The sequence below is a fragment of the Mastigoproctus giganteus genome, chromosome 5 (assembly GCF_048544385.1).
Source record: "Mastigoproctus giganteus isolate SK-2022 chromosome 5, ASM4854438v1, whole genome shotgun sequence".
In the NCBI taxonomy this organism is placed as follows: Eukaryota; Metazoa; Arthropoda; class Arachnida; order Uropygi; family Thelyphonidae; genus Mastigoproctus; species Mastigoproctus giganteus.
The window spans coordinates 219,431,735-219,459,383 of record NC_143579.1 but is presented as its reverse complement, the minus strand read 5'-3'; the positions used below and the strand labels follow the sequence as shown (position 1 = coordinate 219,459,383).

The 27,649-nt window shown below is 37.9% G+C and overlaps 1 protein-coding gene across 2 annotated transcripts in view; it reads left to right on the top strand.

Annotated features, from left to right (window-relative positions):
• LOC150086117 (2-hydroxyacyl-CoA lyase 2-like) overlaps positions 1-27,649 on the top strand; it is a 167,190-nt gene that overhangs the window by 3,315 nt on the left and 136,226 nt on the right. For both annotated transcript variants that reach the window (XM_090374390.1, XM_090374391.1), the window contains exon 2: positions 10,837-10,890. In XM_090374390.1, coding sequence (XP_090230516.1) covers positions 10,837-10,890 — 54 coding nt within the window. The remainder of the gene's footprint in view (positions 1-10,836; positions 10,891-27,649) is intronic.

Below are 27,649 nucleotides of genomic sequence, written 5' to 3'. Positions count from 1 at the left end.
ACAAATTCCAGTCAATATCTGGGAAATTAAAGTCCCCCATTATAAGACTCAGATTTACTGGCCCACTCTATTTCCCTGTACAATATCTTATTATACTCATCAGAGTCATTAGACCTATAGCACACTCCTACTCTCAATTTTGATTTCCCTATGCTTATGTCGCACCAAACTGACTCGACACTGCCCTGTCCATCGATGTCGACTGGCTTCACTTCCTTGGACTTTATGTGTTTCTTAATTAATAGCATAACCCCTCCTCCCCTCCTGTCCTGTCTATCCTTTCTATACACATTGTATTCCCCAAATTCCAGTTCCGCATTACTTATATCTGTGTGACACCACGTCTCTGATATCCCAACAATATCTGCCTTTGATGTTTTGAGCAATACCTCAAATTCATCAAATTTATTTACCAAACTCCTAGCATTGGTGTACACGCAGGTATACATGCACCTGTTTCTATTCTTAGCTACCCTAACACAACCCATGTGTTTACTTGTACCGCAATGACTACCAGCAGTCTCTGAAATATCCTGCATCTTGTTTTTCAGACTTCTGCTCATTTCAATAGAAGCAGTGCAAGAATCACTTCCACCTCTGCCAGTGGCTACTGTTAATCTATTAGTCCTTGTATCCCCCCCAACTAGCAGTTTTCCGACCCACCTAACACTGCCTCGACAGCATCAGCAAAAATTCTTGCACCCTTTCTATTTAAGTGTATCCCATCCCTGTAGAAGCAATCTCTCCTGTTAACAAGTACAGTCCAGGCTGAAAAAAATTCTACCCCTTGAGCCTTGCACAATCCCTCCAGGGCCGAATTGATCGACAAGGCTCTCATCATATACTCCCTCCTATCGTGTCTGGGCAGAATTGCAGACACTTTCAAGTTCAACCCTAATTCACGGCTTTTTTTCAACAGTGACCTGTACTTGCTAAGTAATTCCGCCGGTCTCCTACTCTTAATATCATTAGTGCCAACGTGTACAACTATATCACCTTTTGTGCCCTTAAAAGATGATATCCGCTCTACAACGTCATCAACCTTTGCCCCTGGCCTTGTATGTGTGTTGTCTGAGTTAGAGGAAGGATGCTATCGCCGTTTGGTTTACACAATCCATTCAGAGCCTTAAACACTGCAATTAGATCTGCTCACAGGTACCTAGTTTCCAGACACTGTAATTTACAAAACTGGAGTCTTTCTTGGTAAGAATACCCTTTTGTTCTCCTTGTTATCTTGTTGCTGTTCTCCGAACCCAGTGCTGGACCAAGGTATTTCTGCACCCCGGGCAGAAAGTTTTTTCGGTGCTCTTTACTAAGGATATATATATTTTTTGCCTCATTGTTCTTCTGTTTTTTGCAAAGAATGACGTCCCGGGTGTGAGCCCTGCTAGCATATACCTTAATCTGGCACTGTCTGCACCTGTTCAAACAGATTCATAAAATGAAGCTTCCAAACCTGTACACAATACTGAAGATGTGGCCTTACCATTGCCTTGTACAAGGAAATAATTACCTACTTATTCTTGCTGGCAAAATTTCTGTGTATATCACTGGCAAAACCCAGTGAGCTGTATAACTGGGCATCAACCATAACTGCATTGATCCCATCAACCCCTGCCTTATTTTTGGCATTAGCAATTTCTCTTCTACTTTCTTCTCAGTTATCACAAAATAATTTAGCTGCCAGGTATAATTTGGTGTACTTTTGGGGTTGTCATCCCCAAAAACTGTTTCATTTGTGAAATTGTTTGTTATATATGCAAATGTGCATTAATGCTATCCTAACTCTAATATTATTTCTCTCTTTACTATAGTAGATATATAGAGAGTAGATAAAATAAGAGGTGTGTCTTGAACAGCTTGTGTTCTATGTGGAATAGATTCAAATTAATCTTGAACTGTCTTAAGAGGAATGCTGGATCATTCTTCATGGAAAAACATTTCAAGCCCCCTTGTGTGATGAAAGTGGAGGAAATCTGCTCTCATTCTCCTCTCCAAACATGTTTACAGTGCATGTTTGGAAATAACATTTAAGTCATTGTGCAGGCCTTGGGCATGCTTAGACCAAGTTTCATGCTCCTCAAATCAAGATTGGACACATCTGGCTGTCTGTATTGGAGCATTATTATCTTGAAACATGGCATTGTTTGTGAGAAGCAATATTTACACCACTGGATGGACCTTGTCTTTCAGAATATCAAACTAATCAGTGGCAGTAATTTGCCCATTCAGGGTGATGGCAGGATTGTAAAGAATACCAAGATACTGCTGCCTGAACTGTTGTTGATCCTCTTCATGTTTGACACTTGGCACAAGACAGTCAAGGTGATGCACTTCCTTTGTAATTCACCAGACAAAAAACTTGCCTTGATGTTGGAAAAAGTGTGATTCATCTGAAAACATGACGTGTCCAATCATAAAGTGTTCAGTTTTTGTGCTCCTTACATCATTGCATCCTCTTTCTAGCATTACCATCGGTAATGAGTGACTTGGCAGCAGCGGTGCTGCCATAAATTTCAGTTTTATGAAGTTCTTGCTGAATTGTTTTACTAGAAACTGCATTGCTGAGATTCACATAGTACTGCAATTATTTTTGAGGTAGTAGTTTTATGTGTTCAGCGTCTGGCAGTCTCTTTAAGTCAGCTTCGATTTTCTGTCCCAATTTGTAATATCCAAGTAGGTCCTCTCAGATTTTGTTTTTCCATACTTAGTGAATGTAGACAAGGGAAAGGCTACCTATCTGATTGACATAACGGTACCCAACACTGGCAACGTGCAGAAAACCCACGGGGAAAAAATCAGGAAGCACACGAACCTAAGACAGGAGATCAAAGAGATGTGGCATATGTAACAAGTTACGACCATCCCAATCATCGTGTCAACCACAGGTATAGTGCCAAAGACCCTACATAACAGCCTAGCAGCAATAGGTCTCACAGTGAAAACCTACAAGGAACTCCAGAAAGTCACAATCCTGAGCACTTGTAGAATAGTCAGAGTTCCTTGACCAACAAGTAACACCAGACATAATAACCATCCTGTACTTAGTAGCAATACCCATCACGAGGTGGACCCCTCAATCAGGGAGAAATAATAATAACTGAATTTATAATTTATTTTTAAAATATAATAATTATTATTATGTAAATCACTTGTTATAAAAGTCTCTCATTTTTATAAAATACCATCTTATGTATAATAATTATATTTTATTATTTTATAATATAGTTAAATCAAAACTATTATTTAATATTATCATATAATTTGATTATTTTTATGGGAAAAAACTGTACACATTTAAGCTATGTGCTGGCCCGAATTCACATTCAGGCCAGTGCATGGCCTAAATGTGAATTCATAAGAAAATGAATATTGGAAACATAAGTGAAAATAAATATCTTCACCCCAGTGAAGATTCCCCAAAATCAGTCAAATCTTTTTTTTTTTTTTTTTCACTGAGTAGTATAAATAATTAAAATAAAACACTGCTGAGTTAAATTGAGATTATCAAATGCTAAAACATTGTGCTTTTAGATCTCCAGTTTGCACTAGTAATTTAGTAAATGTTTTTTGTACCAGCTTGAAAATTTATACCAAATTTTTGCAAGAATGGACAGAAGCAGCTTTAATGAATAATATCCATTATTGCAACATACTGTTGATGAAGCTATAATTAAAATTGGAAAGAAAAAAAAAATAGCAAGCAAGTGTTTTTTTTGGAGTGGGAAAGAAGGATGGCAATGGATGCAAGTAGTTACAGATCAACAACAATTTTTCTGTTTGTTGTTTAATACTTTAGCATAAGTGGAGGATACAATCTGAACTGTTAAGAGTAGGTGCTTTACTTAGGATAACTGAAGCAATATCAAGCATATTTAGAAACAATAAAAACAAATCCAAATTTTAAAAATTACATATACTGTATAGCTAATAAATAAATAAATAAATAAAAAAGATATAAATGAGATATGTTAAATTCCACACTGCATAACTCCACCCAAACTGTATAAGAAACACTGAACTTTTTCAAACAGTTCACAGTAAGTGCAGCCAGAAACAAAAAAGCAAATAGGAAACAGTGGACCCTTTCAAACAGTTCACAGTAAGTGCAGTCATTGTGCACATGAAAGAGCTACTAACTCTGGGGAATGTAATGTTTATTATAAGTTGAGTTATGCAGTAAATGAAAATATATAAAGGATTGACAGTCCAGTGCACATAATTCATAATTGTATTCAAGTAGCTTATTGTATTCTCCATAGGCAGTTAGGTTGTAGTAGTAGTAGCAGCATGTGATGCAAGAAAGCATGTGTATGAGCTTATGCAGAATCAGCAAAAAAAAAAAAAAAAAAAAAAAATCACACCATTCCCTCAAAATGCCTGTCCAGTTCCTCCTTAAATTTATTCAACCTATCAACTTCCACAACGACAGATGGAAGTTTGTTCCAGCAATTAACCACCCGCTAGCTAAAGGCAAATTTCCGCACATCTGTTCTACATCTGTCTTTTCTTAATTTGAATTTATGCCCCCTTAGGTTCGTAATATGAACAAGTGGAAGGATCCCATCAGAATTCAGCATGCTCAACCCATTCAAGGCCTGATACACCTCAATCAGATCACCATGCAGGTGCCTAGTCTCCAGCCACTGCAATTTGCAGAACTTAAGCCTCTCTTGGTAAGAGGATCCCTTCATTCCCCTCACCAATATTGTTGCCCTTCTCTGTACACACTCAAGTAAATCTACATCCTTCCTAAAATGAGGCCTCCAGACCTGTACGCAGTATTCAAGGCATGGCCCGACCATTGCTTATACAGAGAAATAATCATCTCCTTTTCCCTGCTAGCAAAATTCCTATATATCATTGACAAAACCCCACGACCTGCCCTGGCAGCCTGTCTGCATTGCTCAGAAAACTTCATATCTGCCTGCACAATTACTCCCAGGTCTTTTTCATTTTCTACTACTTTAAGTGTAGTACCACACATTTGGTACGTTTCTCTGGGGTTACTTCTACCCATATGCAGTACTTTGCATTTGTCAAGGTTAAACTTCAGTTGCCACTTCTTAGCCTATCTGCCTAAATTATCTAGATCCTGTTGCAGTAGCACACTGCCATTACTGTCATTAACAACCCTGCCAACCTTTGTATCATCTGCAAACTTCGACATTAAGCCTGATATACCTTCATCAATATCATTGATAAATATACAAAACAACAGTGGACCCAACACCGAACTCTGTGGGACTCCACTAATAACATTAGTCCATGAAGAGCAGCACCTATTGATTACCACCCTCTGTGTTCTCCCACTTAACCATCCTTTTATTCATTGTAGCAACTTACCCTTAGTACCATTCTGCTCCAATTTGTACAATAGTCTTTCATACCCAACAGTGTCAAAAGCTTTCCTGAAATCCAAATATATGATATAAAAATTATTTTTTGCATCCAGTTCCTTTGTAACCACATCATAATATCCTATCAGATTTGTCAGACAAGACTTTCCCTTAACAAACCCATGCTGTCTGAATTATTGCTGCAGTCTTGTCTAGATGATCCTGCAATGCATCTTTAACAGTGACTCCATTATTTTACCCGGAACAGAAGTTAAACGAACTGGTCTGTAATTACTCGTGTCACCCTTCGATCCCCCTTTGTGAATTGGGGATACATTTGCACATCTCCAGTCCGTGGGAACCTCCCCTGAGTCCAAGTATGCTCTCATAATTATGGCTAAGGGTTTGCTTAGTTGCTTTGCCGCCTCCTTTAATATAACTGGATAGATCCCATTCACCCCAGGTGCTAAATCATTAAGTATCTTGCTACAATTTGATAACCTTCTGCCATTTTCAAACCTTAATAATTGTGTGAATGTAGATGCAAAATACTCATTCAGTTTGTTTGCTATCTGTGCAGGATCATCAACAGTTGAACCATCGATGTCAAGTGGACCAATCAGATTCATCCCCTTCCTTTTAGAGTTTATATAAGTAAAGAAATCCTTGCTGTTTTTCTTAGCATCTTTTGCCAAGGATTTCTTGTAATCTGCCTTCGCCTGCCTAACCTCCTTTGTGACCTGATTACAGACTAGCTTATATCTGCCATAGGCTTCTGAGTCGCTTGATAATTTATATGCATCCCTTGCATTTTTCTTCTCTGTTACGAATCTCATTAATTCATTTTTTTTTTTTTTTTTTTTTTTATGTGAACCCCAAACACGAGAGGTATTAGAACCAATAGTACTTTGTACCGTGCTTGGGTTGGAGGTTGAGAAGACGAAAGATATTTGTTGACATTGGACTTGAACTTCTGTAGATTGTAATTTTCAGGAAATACGTATGAAGGAAGGTTGTTCCAGAAAACGGCAGTTGAATGAATAAATGAGGAAGATGAAAAGTTGGTTCTGTGGGTTTGAAGTTGGACAGTAAATGAATGTTGGTTGGTGGCAGCACCTGTTCGGACTGTTTTGAAAGAGAGAGCGGGAATTATAGAAGCCAATTCAGAAGAACAGTACCCATGGAAGTATCTGTAAAAGAGGCATGCAGCAGAAACAGTGCGTCTATGAGAAAGCGAGTGGAGAGACTCTGTTAGAGATGAGTCATTAATTAACCTAACTGCCCTCTTCTGAACGGAATCAAGAAGCCTGAGAGAGGTTTTGGGGGCACCACCCCAAATGTGGAAACAATATTCCATGGCATGGCGGATTTGCGTTTTATACAGAGTGAGCAGCTGTTTGGAAGAAAAGTAACGCCGAGAGCGAAAGAGAAAACCAAGTCTTTTAGATGCAGAGGAAGCAATATTTGTAATGTGCTTGTGCCAAGAGAGAGATTAGAAGTCAGGGTAATCCCCAAAAGAGATATATCCTTTTGCCTAGAAATTGGAGTGTCACTAAAGATAAGCATAGAAGCAGAAGAATCCTTTTTGCGAGATATAAGACAAGACTGAGTTTTAGAAGGGTTGAAATCAACTAAGTTGTCTTTGCCCCACTGGAGAATTACCTGAAGATCGGCATTTAAGGAATTGGTAGCAGATTTTCGAGAAGTTGAAGCTGATTGAGCAGGACAAGATTTCTCAAAATGGAAAGTTGAATGCAATGTGCTATCATCGGCAAAACTATGGATAGGATTTCCAGTCAATGGAAGAAGATCATTGATATACAAGAGGAAAAGAGTGGGGGAAAGAACTAAACCTTGGGGGACACCGGCATTAGTGGAGAAGTTAGAAGACAGAGAGCCATCTACCATCACCCTCAGTGAGCGATCAGAGAGAAAACTGGATAACCAATTACTAAAAACAGTTGGCAAACCATAAGATGGAAGCTTGTTTAGAAGACCTTTATGCTAAACATGATCAAAAGCCTTTGAGATGTCAAGAGCAACTACTTGTGTTTCACCGAACCTTTCCATTGAAGTAGTCCATAAATGGGTAACATAAGCCAGGCTATCACCAGTGGATTGACACTGACGAAATCCATACTGGTGATCGTTGATCAGACGGAAGGTTTCTAGGTAGTTTAAGAGTTGGCGGTTAATTGATTTCTCCATTACTTTAGAAAGAGTAGAAGTAATTGCAATGGTACGATAATTGGATGGGAGGGATTTGTCACCCTTTTTAGGAACTGGCTGGATATGAGCAAATTTCCAAGCAGAAGGAAAAACACCTTTGGAATAAGAAAGTGAAAAAAGACGGAAAAGGATAGGAGTAAGTTCAGGAGCACAGATTTTGAGAACAAGTGGAGAAATACCATCAGGACCTGGAGCTTTCATAGCATCAAGATTCATCAAAATCCTTCTGATATCCTTTTGACGGAAGATCACAAGAGGCATTGAATGGACCGTGTTCGGAATGGTGGGAGGTGTTTTACCAAGTTCATTAATACATGAGCTGGAAGAAAAATGGGATGCTAGCAGGTCAGCTTTATCCTTGGCTGAAGTGACAGCAGAACCATCTCGTTTGGACGGAGGTGGAAGCAGAGATGGGCAAAAGTTGCGGCCAATAGCTTTGGCAAGAGACCAGAATGCTCGGCTACCATTAGGGCAAGAAGCAAGTTTTCTACTCTTAGCCTGTTCAAACTCTAGTTTGGACTGATTAATAACTGCTTTACAATTGTTGCGAGCTTTGGTGTAGGCAGAAAATGAAACTGAAGAATTAGAAACAAGCCAATTACGATATGCAACATTCTTCTCTTGAACAGCCTTAGCACATTTATTGGAAAACCAAGGTTTAGATAAAGGACGAGATTTTAAAGTGGAGTGTGGGATAAAGGATTCCATTCCTGCAAGAATAATTTCACTGACACGATCTGAGCAAACATTGACATCAGAAGCTTTGAAACAGTAATCCGACCAAGGAAAAGAAGAAAAGAAGTCTCGCAGGTCATCCCATTTTGCATTCTTGTAATGCCAAACAACACGAGGTTGGGAATAGCCATGAGATAAAGGTTCCACTGGAGAAGAGACAATCACCAAGTTGTGATCTGAAGTGCCTAAAGGACCTCTCACTTCGACCGTGTACTTAGAAGGGTTGTTTGTGAGAAAAAGATCAAGCGTATTGGCTGTATGATTCGGATTGTCCGGTATTCTTGTAGGTAAATGAACAATCTGTGCTAGGTCATTAGTAATTGCAAAAGCCTCAGCATCTTGACCTGCTGGGTCGGTGTGACTAGAAAACGGAAGCCAGCTGGAGTTGTGAACATTAAAATCACCAAGGAAAATTACCTCACTGTTAGGAAAGTTGGACTGGAGAAAGTCAAGTTGCAACGAGAGGAAGTCAAAGAGCTCCAAGTGATTAGTGGAGTTGGGAGAACGGTAGAGACAACAGATGAATTTGACCCAATGAGGTAGAGAGATTTTAAGCCAGAGAAGATCAAAGAGAGGAGATTCCAAATTGCCAAGTCTCTGACAGGGAATATCAGAACGGACATATGCACAAGTACCACCTTTGAGGCGAAAGGAATCATACAGCGAATAATTTGGGCATCTGAGATGAGCAGTAGTTGAATCAACTGATAACTGAGATTCTGTTAGAAAAAGTACATGTGGTTTGGCAGACTGCAAGTGGAAATGGACATCGTTGAGATTAGAATTGAGACCACGTATATTTGTGAAATGAATTAGGAAGTCCTAATTCATTTGATAACCATTTAGGCCTAAACATTGAACAATATTTCTTAATAGGTATGAAACTTTTAGTAGCATCCACGATTAATTCCTTGAATGCTTCCCACTTAGAATTTACTGTTGGTAACATCAGTTTATCCCACCGTACAGAATTTAAAAACTTTCTGAGACCACTGTACTCACCTTTATGGAATCACAAACCCTTTCCTTTACCCCTGATGGTAATTATATCTTTAAGTAAATCCCACATCAGTACACTGTGATCACTGCCACGTAGTGGTTCCTTTCTCTGCAAATTCTTAATACGCGAATGATCACTGCTGATAACCAGATCAAGAGTATTACTCTCTCTGGTTGCCTCTCGAACATGCTGCTGCAGAAAACAATCATCCAATAAATCCACAAAAGTCTGACTAGTGTGTGACATACAGGTCGTTTCAGTATAAATCTTTATATATGTCTCTATTTATACCATCAGAGTATAAAGGCTTGAAAGGTCTTGGGACTTCATAAAATATTAAATTGTGTTGTATAAAAATGCACTGGCTTTAAAACTGTAGTAGAAAAGATTTTAACCAGTGATGGATTTAGCATTTTTGGGAAATAAGCTAAAATTCTTTTCTGGGGCCCACTAGCTGAAGTACTGTTATATTCAATTATCTACAAGAATTTAACAACAACAACAACAACAACAAATTGTATTAAACAAAAGAAGTTCTAGTGAAAAACATACTAATAATTATAAATAGGATTATCTATTTTTGTGTGTCTGTTTTTGTTTTCAATGTTTTCTGATATAAAACATGAAAATTGTATCCTGGATTGGAATTGGATAATTTTAAATACAATTAAAGAACATGCAAACTTAAAATTTGAATTTATATTATAAAAGAAAATTAAAGCTAGTTACTTATGGAGACCACCCATTACGAAGTTTCTCTGAAAAAAAAATAAAACAATTGCCAGTCTGCTCTTGTTTGTGTTGCAATGGTTAATTGATACTTTTACTTGGAGAAAAGATAGAATTAGATCTATTTGTGCATTGTGTTATGAAATAATATTCACGTTGCCAATGTTATAATGTCCAAAAAAACAGGGAGATAAAAATTGCATCACCCTGTCTTTTATAGCTAGGTCCCAAGTGCACCTCAGAGTGCATTTTGTCTTTTTTTTTTTTTTTTTTTATCTCTTAAAATCTGGTCATCCTAGTTATGGGGATGTCTCAAGGACTACGTTTATCAAGGCAGTATTCAGTCTCTGGCTGACTTGAAGTTAAGCATCATCAGGTATATGATTCTGATGATTCTTTATGATGTGAACCTCAGGTATCAGTTGACTATGCTGTACTGCCCTTCTTGCACATTTGAATTTGCACAAATGACTATCACATTGAGCAGTTTTTTTTGTTCATGACCTGTAGTGTCCTTCATGCTATAGTGCAACTTGATCATATAAATTTTCTTGTGTCAGCTGTGTGGTTGCATACAGCACCAGATGCATCCTAGTGTTACTGCTTGTAACTAATTTTTTTTGTGCCTTTTGTTTCTGTGTGGTCTAGACACTACCACTTACAAATTTCTTTTTTTTTTTTTTTTTTTTTTTGATTTGTGGTTTGCAACCTACAAGTGGCTCAAAGTGAACAACTAATTTTAACCATCCTGTAATCTTTATTATTTAAAAATTAAACAAAATTTTCATTTTCTTCTGTGTTTAGGTGAACGAGGAGTCTACCCAGCATGGAGGAGAGTTAGTAGCAGATGTCTTGAAGGTAATATTATTTTATTTGAATGGCCACTTCATTATGAACTTTATTTAATTAATATGTTTACTGTTGCTAACGCATCTGTCAAACAGCACCCAAGTGATGTGTTGTAGCAGTGGTGTATCTAGGTATCATCGTAAGGGGGGCATGGTGACCAGATCCCGGTATCATTGCAAGTTAGGAGGCATGGCTACGAGGCTTTTGAGTTTTTTTTTTGTAGAATGCCTTCTGCATTCTTTTTCTTTAATTTCAAATTTTTGGTTAAGGGGGGCATATGCCCTCTCTGCCCATCCCCGAATATGCCCCTGTGTTGTAGTGCCTATACTGTATGCAGTCATGCTTAATTGGTCAATAAATGAATTGTAAAAGCCTTAGTTTTTATCATCAACTGCATGCTTTAATAGCTTGGTGATATTACCAAGGAAATCTGCTTTGCTCAACATTCTCCTGTCTAATCTTCCTAATAGTGAAGTAAATTTCCTTGATTTTAATTCAAATCAAAACCAGCTGGAGTTATTTATAACTCCAGCTGGCTTTAATTTTCTAGTTGCACAGACTGTGAGGCTTTTGCTGTTTTTAATGGCTTTACACAACTTGTTTATTTATCTGTTAGGGTACCAGACAGTGTTGCTTGGTTTCTGTTTCAGGTATCTCAAAGTTGATTCAGTTTTATTCATTGATTTTTATTAACTTATGAGGGGTTGGGGTATGGTCCCTATATGCCCCCACCTAAATTGGGGCATGTTAGCAAGACTTTTGTACATATACATATGTTAGACTTCTTAAACATTTTATAACATTTACATTTCATTAATTGTCTAGCTTTCACCCAAAAAATGATAACAGCAGGCATGTGTGATGTCTACTTCACAAATCAGTATTTTTTTTGGTGGGAGGGAGGCAAGGAAAAAGTTTAATGCATTTGCTGCTTCCTTGTGCAAATATGCAGCATCAGATTTTTAATCTGCTTGGAGGGAAACCATCTTACTTTTAGAACTCTTTCTTCTAATTTGACAGAAGAAAAACTATATTTTTATCAAGCAACCTTCACTGGAGGCTGATTAATTCAATTATTATTATTATTAACCATATGGTGCAAGGAAGCCTGAAGCTTATGCTGCACCAGGCAAAAAAAAAAAAATATTTCTGAATTACCCAGAGAGAGAGAGAGAGAGAGAGAGAGAGAAAAGTAGAAGGGAATCACCAAGAAAGAGAAGAATGATGATATCCAGCTCAGGACTCTGGGTGTTCCAAGCCCATACTCACCAGATGTGAGCCTCCGGGGGTAAATCATAGTGGGAAGAAAGCCCAAAAATGTCTCTGCCTTTCCAATTCAGATTTATTTAATCCAGTGTTTTTCAATCCCGGGTCAAAAAGGTAATTGAAAAAGCCAGCAGCAAAAGTGTTAAAACGAGAAATTTTAAAAATTTATTCCTAATTCTGAGATTATATTGTGTAATAAGATCAAAAACATCGTTACAAACAAGTCTTGTTATTCAAAAAAAAAATTGCTTTGCCAACTGTACAGGCCATTCTGGGGGTTGTGAGACAAAAAAAAGAAAGAAACCGAAGCTCGGTGAGGCTTCATTTTCCAATTAAAAAATAATTAATGATGGAAATCAAAAGTGCATATCAATCATACTGGCAGAGTAATAAAATCCACACCAATGTAGCAGTTATTTAAAAATTTAGATATTTAAATTTATAAATTTTACTGTTTTTGGTATGTATCATATGCCAGGTAAAGGGTGAAATTGTAGTTGAGATGTTAATTCTTTTATCCAAATGAGGGTGTTTTTCTCCTTTTTCTGGGATGTTATCATCAAGGTGGTATTATTCTACAAAAATTTCTTGAAAAACAGTTCCACATCTTTCAGTTGGGAAAAACCTAAATATAGGAGCATTTATTAGGAAAGAGGTGACATTCTCCCCTATGGTCTGCTAACCATGGGGAAGGAAACAAGTGTTGTTTTGGCCTCTCTACTGGTTCTAAATATATTTTTGTACTGTCTTTTGCCACCCTGATAAAAATCAAAATTTGTTGCTGTTGCATTCAGTTATGTGAGAGCCTCAGTATTTTAGTAGATTAGTGTGAATAGCATAGTGGCGCTTCTGTAGCCAGGTGAGCAGGAGCAGTAGTGCATACGCTTCTTGATTAGACCAGGGTTTGAGCTCATGACCACCAAATACAGAGGATGCGGAAGGTCAGGGAATGACCACCGCATATCCCCAGCCCAGATAAAGGGTGAGGGTTGGCGTCAGGAAGGGCATCCAACCATAAAAATTGCATGCCAAAACAATAAAAATGCTGACCCCATATAATAATGGGAAAAGGCGAGGACAAAAAAAAAAAGTGTAAATAGCGTAGTATGAATTGCCTTTTAAAAACCTATGTTGTATTTTCCTGTTTAATTCCATTCCTGTCTGAATGCTGTTGCAGTACATGCTTAATCATGGATGCCATACGTTTTCCTGCTATCAAGTTAAATTTATACTATATGTGGGTGCATTAAAATATACATGCATATACACTGACTGGACAGAAATCATGGGATACCTACCTAGTAATGGGTAGGCCCACCTTTAGTCCAGATAAGGGCAGTCACACAGTGAAGCATTGAGTCCACTAGTTCATGAAAGTGTTCCACAGGTATTTCCATTTATGCTTGCTGCACCACTGTCCATAATTCTGTCGCATTCCTGGGTGGAGGATCCAACACTTGAACGGACCTTTCCACAGCATTCCAAAGATGCTCCACAGGGTTCATGTCCGGTGAACAGGGAGGCCATTCCATGGTGGTACTATCTGCAGAATGCTCTTTGAACCATGTTCTTGTCACCACCGCTCTGTGGGAATGCGCATTGTCCTGCTGGAAGAGTCCATTGCCCTGTGGGTGCACAATGACCATGAAGGGATGCAGATGGTCTGCAAGGATGGACGCGTAACCTGGACCGTTCTGAGTTGGGTCTAGACGTACCAGAGGTCCCAACATGTGCCAGTTGAACACGCCCCAGACCATTACTGCCAACTGTCCACCTGCTTGAACAGTTCCTTGTTCACATGATGGGTGCGGTTTCTGCCAGATATAACTGGAAATAGGACTCATCGGACCAGGAGACCTGTCTCCAATCATCCAAAGTCCAGTGCCGATGTTCTTTCACCTAGTTGAGGCATACAGTCCTGTCGTGGTGTTAGCAATGGGACTCTGGTTGGTCGGCGGCTCCCATAACCTATTGTGGCTAATGATCACCTGATGGTCTTGGTGGAGACGTTTCTCGTTGAAGTTGTCAATGATTTGTACCACTGTCACCGTCCGGCTGGCTGAAACAATACGAGACATACAGCCACGTTCATCCACCACCTTTCTCCTGCCACTATGAGATGTTATTCTGGAAATGGTGTATTCCGATACCATCGAACAGGGATAGTGCAATTTCTGTACCACCTCTGCAATAGAGTGACCCATGAGTCTGGCACCCACTACAATCCCTCTTTCAAAGTCAGTTAACTCACGACATTTATCCATACTGACATCAAATTACCATCTACGTGAATGCAGTGTGCCTATATATTTGCCAAGCAGTGGGTTCGTCCACTAGCGAGAGAGGTGACAGCATTACATTGCATTGCCCAGGAACCAGGTAGGCGCCTCCGTAGCCAGGTGGGAAGGAGCAGCAGTGCGTAGCACACGCTTCTTGATTAGACCGGGGTTCGAGCCCGTCACCACCAAATACGGAGGATGCGGAAAGGTCAGGGAATGACCACCGCATATCCCGGAGCAATATGGCCTTAGTTGCTAATGCTCCTAAAAACCAAATAACAACAACCCAGGAACCAGGTATCCCATGAATTCTGTTCTTTCAGTGTATACCTGTGGATATCTATTTCACTTTCGAGATCACCTTTGTAAATTGAAGATAATTTGCATGCCTCGAATTCCTAGTTACTTCCCCTGAGCCCAGGAATTTTCTCATTAATACAGGGTCATTCAGAATCCATGTAATCCAAGTTATAAGTAGTAACATATTATTGACAACTTGGAATTCATTTCTATATCAGTGAAACTGTTGGCCATTTCCTAGATTTCTCAGAGCTGTTGTTTTTATGTATAAAGTTACTTGCTTGTAGAATATTTTGTTTACAATGAGTGCAGAATGGTGTTTTCTCAGGCAGTATTGTTCATAATTGATATTTTAAATTCTGGTCATATGAAAATGCCCAAATGGATTTTCAGGAGGCATATTTAAATTTTTCTATTTCAAATAGTCTACATTTTTATTTTCATTTGCTCATTTCCATGAACTGAATGTGTTGAAGATAAGAAATTTTCTGGGAAGCCTTACTTTTAAATAATGAATATTAAATTGAAATACATCTTATTATAAGTGAACTTCTGTTATAATTATTTTTACAATAATAATTAAAATAAAACTTAAACTATACTGGAGTTGTGTGTCTTTTGAATTGCTCTATAGTAGGTTAGCGAGAGAGGTGATCATTTGCTGATCTATTTTTCTACTTTTTTAGCTGGATAACTCCAGTCCATCAGCTTCCTATGCCTTGTTCATATTTAACCATAATAACATCTCCCTTCCAAACTCTTTTCATTAATCGAGAAATTTTGTTGTCATTTTTTTCTGTTTGAATGAAACTAATTTTTATGTTTCGTGTTGTTTAGGATTTTATATATTTAACATGACTTCAAAAAGATACTTGTGTGTCCTTAACATTTAATTAGTGTACTAATGCATGTATATGGAATTTATTAAATGAAAATTGTGGTGAAACATTTTTGAAACATAAAAAGTCAGTTCATAGAAGTATTTACATTTTGTATGAACTCCTTCATTTTTCCTTACTTAAGGGATGATTTGATAATCTCCCAGTGAATGATAATTTCATTCCTCCGAATCCGAAATGATTTAGGGCAGGAGTCCCCAACCTTTTTCATTGGAGAGCCACATAGAAAATTCATAACAAATGGCGGGCTGGAGTCGGTGCAATTTTGACGACTAAAAACACTGTAAACCAAAAAACGCAATTTTAGCCACTTCACCAGGTCAAACGGGGTGTACAAGACAGAAAAACTATAAAAAATTATAAACAAGGGATATTTATTGTAAATAAAGACATAGTCATATTAAAAATCACAATTTTTATTATTATAATCACATTTGATATTACAGAAATAGCAAATCACTGAGATGTTTGTAGTTGTAGTTGTGTAGTATAGTGCATAATATAATATTGTCAATTAAATTGTATTTTTAACTCTGCATTTTAACTTTGTATTTTGATACCGTTACCGATACTAAGTAATACCTACAAAATCTCTGTCTAAGTTAAACTTTAAACTAAGTATCGTAACTAGGAATATAAAGCTACTCTAGAAAATAAGTTAATATGACAATTTAAGCTAATAAATCAGAAAATAAATCAGGAAAAACTTCTCTGTTCCAAGAGCTTCAAGGAGCCTCGTCCGCACAGGCTAACCTCGCACCAGACTCGATGGCTGTTTGGAATAGTTGTTTTGATTTAGCAATAATTGAAATGTTAGGTTTAATAGTAAAAGTTCCCAATCTTAAAAAGTCTTGCAAATGTTCATCTGTCATTCTTGATCGATGTTTGGATTTTATACATTTCATTTTTGAATATGTTTGTTCACATAGGTAAGTGCTACCAAAAATAGAAATTATTCTTCTTGCTAATTTTTTTAATTCTGGAAATTCATTTTCTGTCAAAGTTTTATAAAAGTTAATTAATGTTTCATTTTTCAATAATGTTTTCAGGTTATCGTTACTTTGAAGATCTATGATTTGTAATTGTAGATCTTTATAAAATAAATAAATAAATTTTCTGTTTATACTCCGGGACGACCAAACGGTCAAAGGAGTTCACAAGATAGACAGAATACAAGAAACAGCACCGTATTCAGTAGTCACGGGCTTGAACCCCGGTCACTCAAGGCACGTGTACTTATGCACCCGCGCGCCTGACCACTAGGCTACGGCGGCCTATAAATATCTATTTGTGAAACATTTACATCAAATGGATTCTGAAATAATGTAAATAATTTTCTATTGTTTTCGAAATCAACAAATGCTTCCATCAATAATTCAAGATTTCGGACAAAACTGTCGGTAGAAAAATCACAATTGGGTATATTATTATATAAACTTTCATAACACAAAAATGGGAAAAATTATTTTGTTCAATTTGATTTTTAAATAATTCTAATTTTGTCCGAAATGCTTTAATATTGTAGAACAAGTCATTTACAAGTAGATCGCGACTTTGAAGTTTTTTATTCAATGGACTGTATTCAAATGTTCACAAATATCTGTTAAAAATGCAAGTTCCCATAACCATTTAGAGTCTTAATTCTGGGACTAGTTTTAATTTTTCATTCATGAATATGTCTATTTCGGTTCTGAGTTGAAAAAATCTTTTTAACACATTACCGCAACTCAACCATCACACCTCCGTATGATACAATAAATCACCATATTCGCTTTCCATTTCCTCCAAGAAAATTTTAAACTGACGATGGTTCAGGCCATTTTTGCGTATAAAATTCACAATGCTAATTATAGTCGACACGATTGAGTTCAAAGACAAAAATTTACCGCACAACGATTGCTGGTGAATAACACAATGAAATTGCATAGGTCTTTCGATGTTTTTGGAATCAAAATATTTATTAACATGGCCGATGAAACCAATATTTTTTCCAACCGTATTCTTTGCACCATCGGTCGTAATTGCTGTCAACAATTCCCAATCAAGCTGCAGGTCTTCAAACACTTTTGATACGCTATAAAATATGTTTTCACCAGAGGTTCTATTCTTCAAGCTTTCAAGTGTAGCCAGTTCTTCTGTGACTTCAAAATTTTGATTTATACCGTGTATGTAAATGAATAATTGTGCTGTGCTGGTAATATCTTCACTTTCATCAATTGCAATCGAAAAATTTATAAAATCTGTAACTTTTTGTTTCAGCTGATCTTTAACATTAGCAGACAAGTCTTCGATTCTTCTTGATAGAGTTGACGCTGATAAACTTATAGCAGTGAAGTGCTTAACTTGATCAGGGCATATTTCTTCTGCAATCGATAGGCACACTCTTTTCACAAACTCGCCATCAGTAAAAGCCCTCCCTCCTTCAGCAATGATTTGAAATGCTCACAAACTAGCTCTAATTAAATTTAAATTCTGATTAGTGAAACGTGTCATCTGTTGTTGTTGCCTCTTGAAATCAAAGCTCACCCCTTGTAATTTCTTGTTTTGCAACTCTCCTTGAAGTTTATCGTAAGTTGAGGCATGTTTTGTCGTATAATGCCGTTTCAAATTATATTCTTTCAACACAGAAACTGCTTCCTTACATATAAGGCAGGTACATCGGTTATTGTCCTTTATAAAAAAATAATTAATCTACCAAAATTCATTGAAGACATGACATCAATTTTTCTTTTCCTTGACATCTTGATTCGCTAAAATTAAAATGAAAAATTCAAAGTTAAATAAAATTAAAAATAATATGCATTTATACAAATAGCACTAATAAATTGTAGCGCATGATAATCGGTGCAGTGGCCCGACGACTACGGTCTGAATGAGAATAGCTGACCAGGAAAAAAATTAATATGCGCACCTTTAAATTGCAAACTGCAAAGACCGCATTGCATACAGTTCTTTCACTAATACTTACTTGATTAATATTTAGATTAGTGTTTCGCAATTGTTTTAACAGTCGCTTATTTTAACTTTATTCAGGTGATAGATGACTTTCATCAACCGGTGAAATACCACCACTTTGCTTATTGGAGGCTTGAAGTGGTGAAACCCATGTTTAGTCTCTAGAGCAAAGTTTCCGGCATCCCCCTCTCCCCATACTTCTCCTTCAACCCATGCACAGTACTAAGTACTATAGGTTTTGATGCCTTTCGTGTTTGGGGTTCTCATAAAAAAAAAAAAAAAAAAAAACTATTTCACTCTTTGACAACTCGTGTTCGCCGGAAATACTCAAGGCTATAAACTTGTAGCCTTGGGCACTCGCACTGTTGGGATTTCCGACATCGCAAGAAACACTGTTGCCAAGTGGAAGTGCACAGAGTTGCAACAATGTTACAAAATTATATTTGGACGCATTTATATTATATTTTGATTAAAAATATCCTTATATACGATATGTAGCAACCAAAAAAAGATTTCTATAGAATAAATTTCATGAGGCGAATGAAATAGTCTTTCAGGCTGGATGAAATCATTTGGCGGGCCGTAGGTTGGGGACCCCTGATTTAGGGGAATGACACAATCAGTTCCCTTTTTGTAAATTTGTCACTGTCTGAATTAAAAGTTGTTTTATGATCATCAAATAAAATAAAAAAAAATATATTTTATCTGATGATAATAGTTCATATGACTTTTTCTTGATCCTGATAGCATATCTGATCAAGATTCAAGAAATTGAATAACACAGAGGATATGTCTTCTGTACTTGTGTGCTAACTGAAAATTCTTCCCCTTTTCCAAAATCAGTTATCATTCTGTTGATAAGTCAACAAAGTGTTATGGATTTAACTTTTTTTACTAATTTATATCTCTGTAAATTTGTTTAATTTATAGTTGTATAAATTATACATTTGTTAAATCCTGTGAATGATTTTTGCTAAGCATTATTGCCACCCTGGTTAAGTTAATAAAAGTTGATCTATTAAAAATAAATTAGTCTTCAAGAGTAATTTCTCTGGGATGTAACATTCATTTTTCTTAAGCTACCACATGACAAAGGCTAAGCATTCATTTCACTTTGAATATGCTAATTGGCATTGGCATTAGTAGAGGCATATGATGCAAGAAAGCAAGCTTATACAGCATTAGCCAAAAAACCCTTCCCATTTAACTCCATCCATTCACTACAAAAGTTTGTCCAGTTCTTCCTTGAATTTATTGAAGCTATCAACTTCCACAGTGACAGATGGAGGTTTGTTCCTGCAATCAGTAACCCCCTGGCTAAAAGCCAATTTCTGCACATCTATTCTACAACTGTCTTTCTTCACTTTCAGTTTATGCCCCCTCAGGTTTATAATCCGAGGAAGAATCCCAAAACATTGAGCATGCTCAAGGCACCTTATACAACTCAATCAGATCACCTTGCAAGTGCCTAATCTCCACATGCTGCAATTTGCAGAATTTAAGCCTTTCTTGGTAAGAGAAACCCTTTGATCCCCTCACAAACCTTGTTGCCCTTCTCTGTACTCATTGTAGCAGCGCAGTATTCAAGGTACCTGACCATTGCCGTATACAAAGGGATTATATCTCCTTATCCCTGCATATCATTGACAAGCTCTGGCAGCCTGTCTGCACTGCTCAGAACACTTCATATCTAACTGCACAGTTACCCTCAAGTAGTTTTGATTCTTCACTACCCTAAGTGTAGTAACAGTTGGTACGTTTCTCTGGGATTACTGTTACTCATATGCAATACTTTGCATTTGTCAGTGTTAAAACTTCAGTTGCCACTTCACAGCCAAGCTTTTTTAGATCCTGTTGAAGTAGCATACTGTCATTACTATCATTAACAACTCTGCAAACTTGGACATTAGTCCATGCAGAGCAGTGTCCATTGATTATCACTTTCTGTCTTCTCCCACTCAACCATCCCTTTATCCATTGTAGCAACTTGCCCTTAGTGCGATACTGCTCTAATTTGTACAGTAGTTTTCCATGTGCAACAGTATCAAAAGCAGTTATTAAAAGCAACAGTATCAATTATTAGATATTGTTAGTAAATATATTCCAGTTATATCCATGTTCTTTCCTTAACCTGGTATTAGTCACATGAGATCTATCAGGTGCCTCATGAAAAAAAGTTTTGCATGATAATCATTGGTTTAAAATTAATGCCTGAAACTTTCTGTACCTTCCTAATTATAGATCTAGTTTTACTCAGGTTGCTTTTGAAGTAATATATTTACATTTTTGCCTAGAGTAATAGTTTGAAAGAACCAGATAGGTTCCTTGCAACCATTTTTGTAACTATTTGTGCTTAGTCATGCAGTACCTCATATTGCACATCAAATGATTGCTATTTTCAGTCAAAGATACCCAGCAGTAATGCTCTCTTACTTTCTAAAGTAAACATTCCTTTAGTTAATGTGCTAGTTTTGCTTTCTGCATCACATGCAGCTCACCTTTTTTTTTTGTCTGGTGCTATATAAGCTTGCTTTCTTGTATCATGTGCCTTTACTAATGCAAATTTATAGTTTGAAATTGGCACACTGCTATGGAAAGTAGTTCCCTTTTTTTTTTTTTTGTTTCAATTATTATTATTTACCTGTTTATTCTTTTATTTGTTTGAAAAAACACATTAACGTGTGCAAATGTAAGTTTTGAATTTCACATTCTCAACGTTCTCTGAACTGAAAAATGGAAGTGACTGTTAGTTTCATATTTATATTTTATGACCATAATTTTGTTATTTTTCAGCAGTATTAATTTTTTTATTATTTTTTAAAAATAATGCATATAAAAATCACAATATCTTTAAATATTTAAATTTTTTGTTAAAAATATATGTACCATAACTACTGTAATCCATTAAGAAAAGAAGAAATATTGGTACACTGCAAGCAAAAAAAATAAATAAATAAAATAAAAAAACCCCCTTTTTTTTTCCAGAAACAAAAAGCAATGTTGTGTACCTGTCAGGTTCTGCATAATTGTGTTTATTACAGTCATTGTGTTTATAATTGTGTTTATTACAGTCATTGTGTTTATAATTGTGTTTATTACAGTCATGTAACAGAAATAACCAGGCCATGTTAATTGTTGGCTGAAGATAAAAATTTGTGATTTACTGTACCTGTCTTAATATAAACAAATTTTTACTTGGCATGGTTTTTGAATTTTTATTTATCATTTTCCCAGAAGCATGAGTGCACCCAGCAGATACAGCCTGCTGGGTGCACATTTGTTCTACTTTTTTTAACTTATTTTAAAGCTAGCATGGGAAACTAATTGCTATTGATGCTAAAAAGCTTAAAACTATGTGTTTGTTTCTGTTTCAAGTTATTCATAAAACTCTCTCATGTGATCTACTGATTATTAATGGTTTTTATCAGTCATAAACTGCATCTTTTTGAAGGATTAATTTGAAATATTCATTATTATTTTTGAATAACAAACTTGGAAAGCAGTAATCACCTAAGATAGAGAGTTAGCAATGTGTAATATTCCAGTTTCATGTACTTCACAGCATGCCAAATTTCACATATTTAGCCTTTCATTACTCATGCACTCAATTTAACAAAGATGCTTGTGTGGTGTCTCTGAGACACCCTTTTTGTATTAATTATAAGACATTAATTTTTATATTTTTACTGTATTAAAATGGTGATATATTAATTATGATTTTTTAAACTCAATTAAAAAGTATTGAATGAAAATAAATTAAAGAAATCAATAATAATATTTAAGTTTTTATCATATTGTTTAGAATTTTAAAGATCATTCATCTCCCAAATTGAAACCCAGATGCAATGTGAATGTCTCTATTTTTGTCAGCTGCTTGTGTTTAGCAGCAGAACCTCAGTTCTATAGTAAGATTAGACACCTGATGCTGGCATCTTACAGATACTATGTGGGAATGGGAATTACCTAGAAAGAGGATAGTTGCTTTTGCTTGCTTGGCATGTTAAAAGCCAAACGAAAAATTGTCTCATAATTCATGGTATATTGAAATGAAAATAGAAAATACTGTATAACCAGTTCTAATTAGTTATACAGTGATCACCAATATTCTCTGAAATATGGGGGTATGTGGGAGGATTTAATTAATTTTTTTTAATTTAAAAAATTAACAGAAAAATTTTAGAGTGGCATCATGCCAGATGTACTAGCAGTAGAAGGTTAACCATTTTTTTTATACTGGAAAATGGTAGAGGCTGATAGCTTTATATTTACATTTATGCCTATAAAAATTTTTAAAAATTTTTAAATTAATATTTTTGTATTTTTAAATAAAATTCTAAAAAAAGTATTTTTTAAATATTTAATTTTTTCATTAAAATCTAAAAAAATGCATACAATAATATTGCAATCCATTAAGAAAAGATGAAATATTGGTATACTCCAAGAAGAACTCGACCTCAAACTTTTTTCAGAATTAAAAAAATTTACATCTGCCAGGTGTAGCATCATGGGTTTGTAACAATCAAGGGTCCAACCACTGCAGGGTTAACTAGTTTATTTTCTTTGATATAAGTCAGTACTTCTAGAAACATTTTGTCAAAGTTTTTTGACTGGTCCATTTTATAAGGTATAAACCAAAATTAAGTCAAGTAAGTAAGTTAAGTAAAATACAAGTCAACTTCTAGAACCATTTTCTCAAACAAACATTTTTCAACAGGTCTTTCTTATAAAGTATTAACTGAAATTGACTGTTTTTTAGATTATTTCTCAACTTGAAATAAAGAAGGATAAAGCCATAATTGTAATATAGATTGGAAAGGATATTGCATTGTATGATTTCTTATAGAATGTAATTTTAAAAACACTATTACCACATGAAATTACTTATAAATTTTAGTTTAAGACATTTAAGAAGAGCAATCCTCCTCTTTCAAGCTCTTTCATCAATAAAATATAGTTTAGTTATTTCTGGATTGTTACTGAATTGTCTTCTTCTTCTTCTTCTTTGGTCCTTAGCTGGCAGCTGGGGGAGGCGGTTGGCCACGCAACCAGTATGCTGCTGTAGGTGCCGCAGGGTTTTGGACTTGCTCTGTGATGTTCTTCCATTCCTTACGATCCATGGCGTCAGTCCTGGCCTGGTTAAGGTCGAGACGTCGGCTCTTCAAGTCATTTTCCACTTGCTTGGCCCACGTTTTCCTAGGCGCGGTCTGTTGGATTCTCCATTGGGTGGGTCGTTGTCTCCAAAGGAGTGTGGATGGTATTCTGTTCGTGCCCATTCTACATACGTGGCCAAACCATCTAAGCCTTCGCTTCTGGATTTGGTCGGCAATGGTTGGTTGCTGTTGGCATCTGGCGCGGATGGTATCATTAGTGATGCGGTCGCGAAGAGAGATGCCCAAGATCTGCCGCAGGCATCGCATTTGGAATACCTCAAGTTTGTTCAAATCTAACTTGAGACAAATCCATGTTTCCGATCCGTAAAGAAGAATGGGCAGGATCAAAGTCCGGAAGAGTCGGATTTTAGTCTTTGTGGAAATGTTGTCCTCTTCCACAGACACCATTTGAGCGAGGCGAACGCAGTGGCCGCCTGTCCAATTCTGCTGTGGATTTCCATGGTGGATGCAACTTTCTTCTCCTGGACCAGCGACCCAAGGTATTTAAAGTCCTGCACTTGCTCGATCTGGACGCCTTTGAGATAGATGGTGGCTTGCGACCCATCTGTTGTCAGGGCCTTTGTCTTACCAGCATTGATCTTCAAACCGTATGGCCGGGCAATGCGGGCAATGTCATAGAGGATGTCCGTGGCTTCAGCGTCGTTACCGGCAAGGATAGCACTATCATCAGCAAACATCAGGTCAGTCACATAGTGATCCTTGTCATATTGTACAAAGGGTACTAGGAAAGTTTTGCAATATGACGCAACAATGAATCACAGGAAGCTGCTTGTTGCTGCATGTTGAGACATGTTCATACGTGCATAGTAGCTGCCGCGCCAAGTCGATGGGCTCAGTTATTCATTAGTAGTGAGAGTGTAAAGTGCTTGCGATGGCATCGTGGTCACGAAATGAGATAAGGACAGTTTTGCGGTATAATTTCGTGCGTGGTTTAACCATAGACCTGTGCTTAGAAGAAATGACTCTTGCACTAGATGATGATTGTCCACATCGTACAACGATATTCAGGTGGTATAGAGAATTCCAAAGGGGAAATTTCACTCTGGAGGATTCTGAGAGGCCGGGAAGGCCACGAACGTCAGTTACGGAGGAAAACGTTACTGCTGTGAGGAAAATGCTTGACGAAAACAGGCGAGTGACCTACCAACAGATAGAGGATACTTTGGGCCTAAATGCACCAGCAATTCATTCGATTCTGCAAGATCATTTGCACGTAAAGAAACTTTGTTCTCTCAGTCAGTTGATGTGGGTGCCGCATCAACTGACTGAAGAGCAGATGACACGATGTGTGATTTGGTGCCGGGAGATGTTAAAAAAGTTTGATAAGGGACAATCTCGGTATGTGAACAACATCGTGACAGGTGACGAGACTTGGCTGTACTATTACGATCTGCCGACCAAGGCTCAAAACAAAGTTTGGGTCTTTGATGATGACGACACACCCGTAATTGTCAGAAAATCCCGATCTGTAAAGAAGAAAATGATAGCTGTATTTTTCAAATCGAGTGGAATTGTGGAACGTGTCGTTTTGGACACGTAGAAGACAGTCACAGCTAAGTGGTATACTGAACAATGCCTGCCTAAAGTCATTGGATCTATGAAGAACCTGCGGCCAAAGTCAAGAATGGACACCTGGTACCTCCATCACGAAAATGCTGCAGCTCACCGCGCCAAAGCCTGCACCGAATATTTGACCACGACAGGACTGACACTTCTCGAGCACCCTCCCTATAGTCCAGACCTTGCTCCCTGCGACTTTGCACTGTTCCCGCATGTGAAAATGAAGCTAAAAGGGAGGCAGTTTTCCAGTGATGAGGACCTTCTACGGGCTTGGGACAACGAGTGTGCTTTACTCCCTAGTGAAACTTGGCAGAACTGGTTTAAAGATTGGTTTCGGAGGATGGAGAGGTGTATTGAATGTAGAGGAAATTACTTTGAAAAAATTAAATAAACAAAGCTGTATTGCAAAACTTTCCTAGTACCCTTTGTATGCCCTGTCTGTTTCTGAATGCTTGCCTCATAATGGCGTCGACCACGATGTTGAAAAGCAACGGGGAGGCTACATCTCCTTGGCGGACTCCAGTTTGGATGGTAAATTCCTCAGATAAATCGTTCTGGATGCGCACCTGGCTGGTTAAACCATTGTATGCAGTTTGGAGGAGTGTGATGACTTTTCGAGGTACATGTTCAACCTCTAGTAGTTTCCATAAGGCAGGCCGGTGGACACAGTCGAAAGCAGACTTAAAGTCAATGAAAACAATGACGGTTCGCTGTCCACAACGGATCCTCTCCTCCATCAGCTGACGAATGGCAAAGATTTGATCACAGCATCCTCGCCCGGGTCTAAATCCTGCCTGTTCTTCTCGACTGGTTTGCTCGCGATGTTTTTGCAGTCTTGACTGGATGATCTTCATAAAGACCTTTCCGATGATGGAAAGGAGGCTGATGCCACGGTAGTTCTTGCAGTCCCGGTTATCACCTTTCTTGTAGATCGGTACGATAATGGCTTTCCTCCATGTTAGCGGAATTTGTTCAGTGCACCAGATGGTTTTGAGGAGCGACTGTAGTCGGCGAAGCAGTACATCTCCCCCGGCTTTGATTGCTTCTGTGGTGACTTGGTCCACTCCTGGTGCCCTGCCATTCTTCAGGGATTGTATGGCTGCTTTCACTTCTTCTACTGTAGGCTCAACATCGACCATGGAGACCTCAGGGGGGTCGATCGAGAGTGCTGTTGCTGGCGGTCCCTGAGGTGGGTCGTGATTATACAAAGCTTTGAAGAATTCACTCCACCGTTGCAGGCGTTCGGATGGTGATCGCACGAAGGTACCATCAGCATTCTTGATGTTGTCACTAGTCAATTTGGTCTTTCCACTCAGACATCTGAGGGTGCGGTAGAGAGTGCGGTACTCGTTCTTGGATGCCGCCACTTCAAGATCGTCTGCCACTTGGTTCCAGTATGCTTCTCTTTCTGCTGTCATTCTTTGTCGGACTTCTCGGTTTAGCTGCCGGTACCGTTCAAAGTCGACCAACTTTGCCTGTTTCCGTTTGTCCACGAGGTCGAGGCACTCGTCTGATATCCATGGTTGCGTTCGACGTCGGGCAGGTGGACATAGGGGCTTGGCACATTCCAGGATGGCATCAGAGATCTGCTTTTCTTCATTTATATCCTCGGGCACGGCCAGCATCTCGAAGCGGTTGGATTGGGCGATCTGATATGCCTGTTTGTTGGCAGCATTCATTAGCTGCCTCCAGTCCAGCTTGGCTGACCGAGATGATCTTTTTGCATGCCGTAATTTGAGCTGCACCTTAGCCCGGATGAGGTAGTGATCAGATCCGCAATCAGGTCCCCTCATGGCACGAACGTCCACGAGTGATGAGCGAAATTTGGCATTGATCAAAATGTAGTCCAGGATTGCTGAGTCCTTGCCAGATGGATTTTGCCATGTAAGTTGATGTTTTTGAGGGTGCTGGAAATGGCTGTTTCCAATGATCAGGTTGTTAGATGCAGCAAAGGACAACAAACGTAGTCCGTTGTCATTGATCTTCCCATGGCCAAACTTGCCCATTGTTGTTTCCCAACCAGATCTGTCCACGCCAATGTGGGCATTAAAGTCCCTGGGAATTGTCTGTGGAATTGAATCCAGCGTATGTTGGAGCTGGTTGTAGAAGTCATTCTTGGTCGGGTCCAGGCTAGTCTCAGTTGGTGCATAGGCGGAGATAATATGGGTCTTGATGGTGCCCTTGACAGTAAGGACTGCCAGGCGGTCCGATATTGGTTGGAAAGCGATCACACTACTGGTGGCCTGAGCATCGACCATAAAGCCCACTCCTGCTTCTCGTTTCTCACCACCAGAGTAGAATAGCATAACCGCTTCGTTAGGTGCTGGTGGTTGGATGA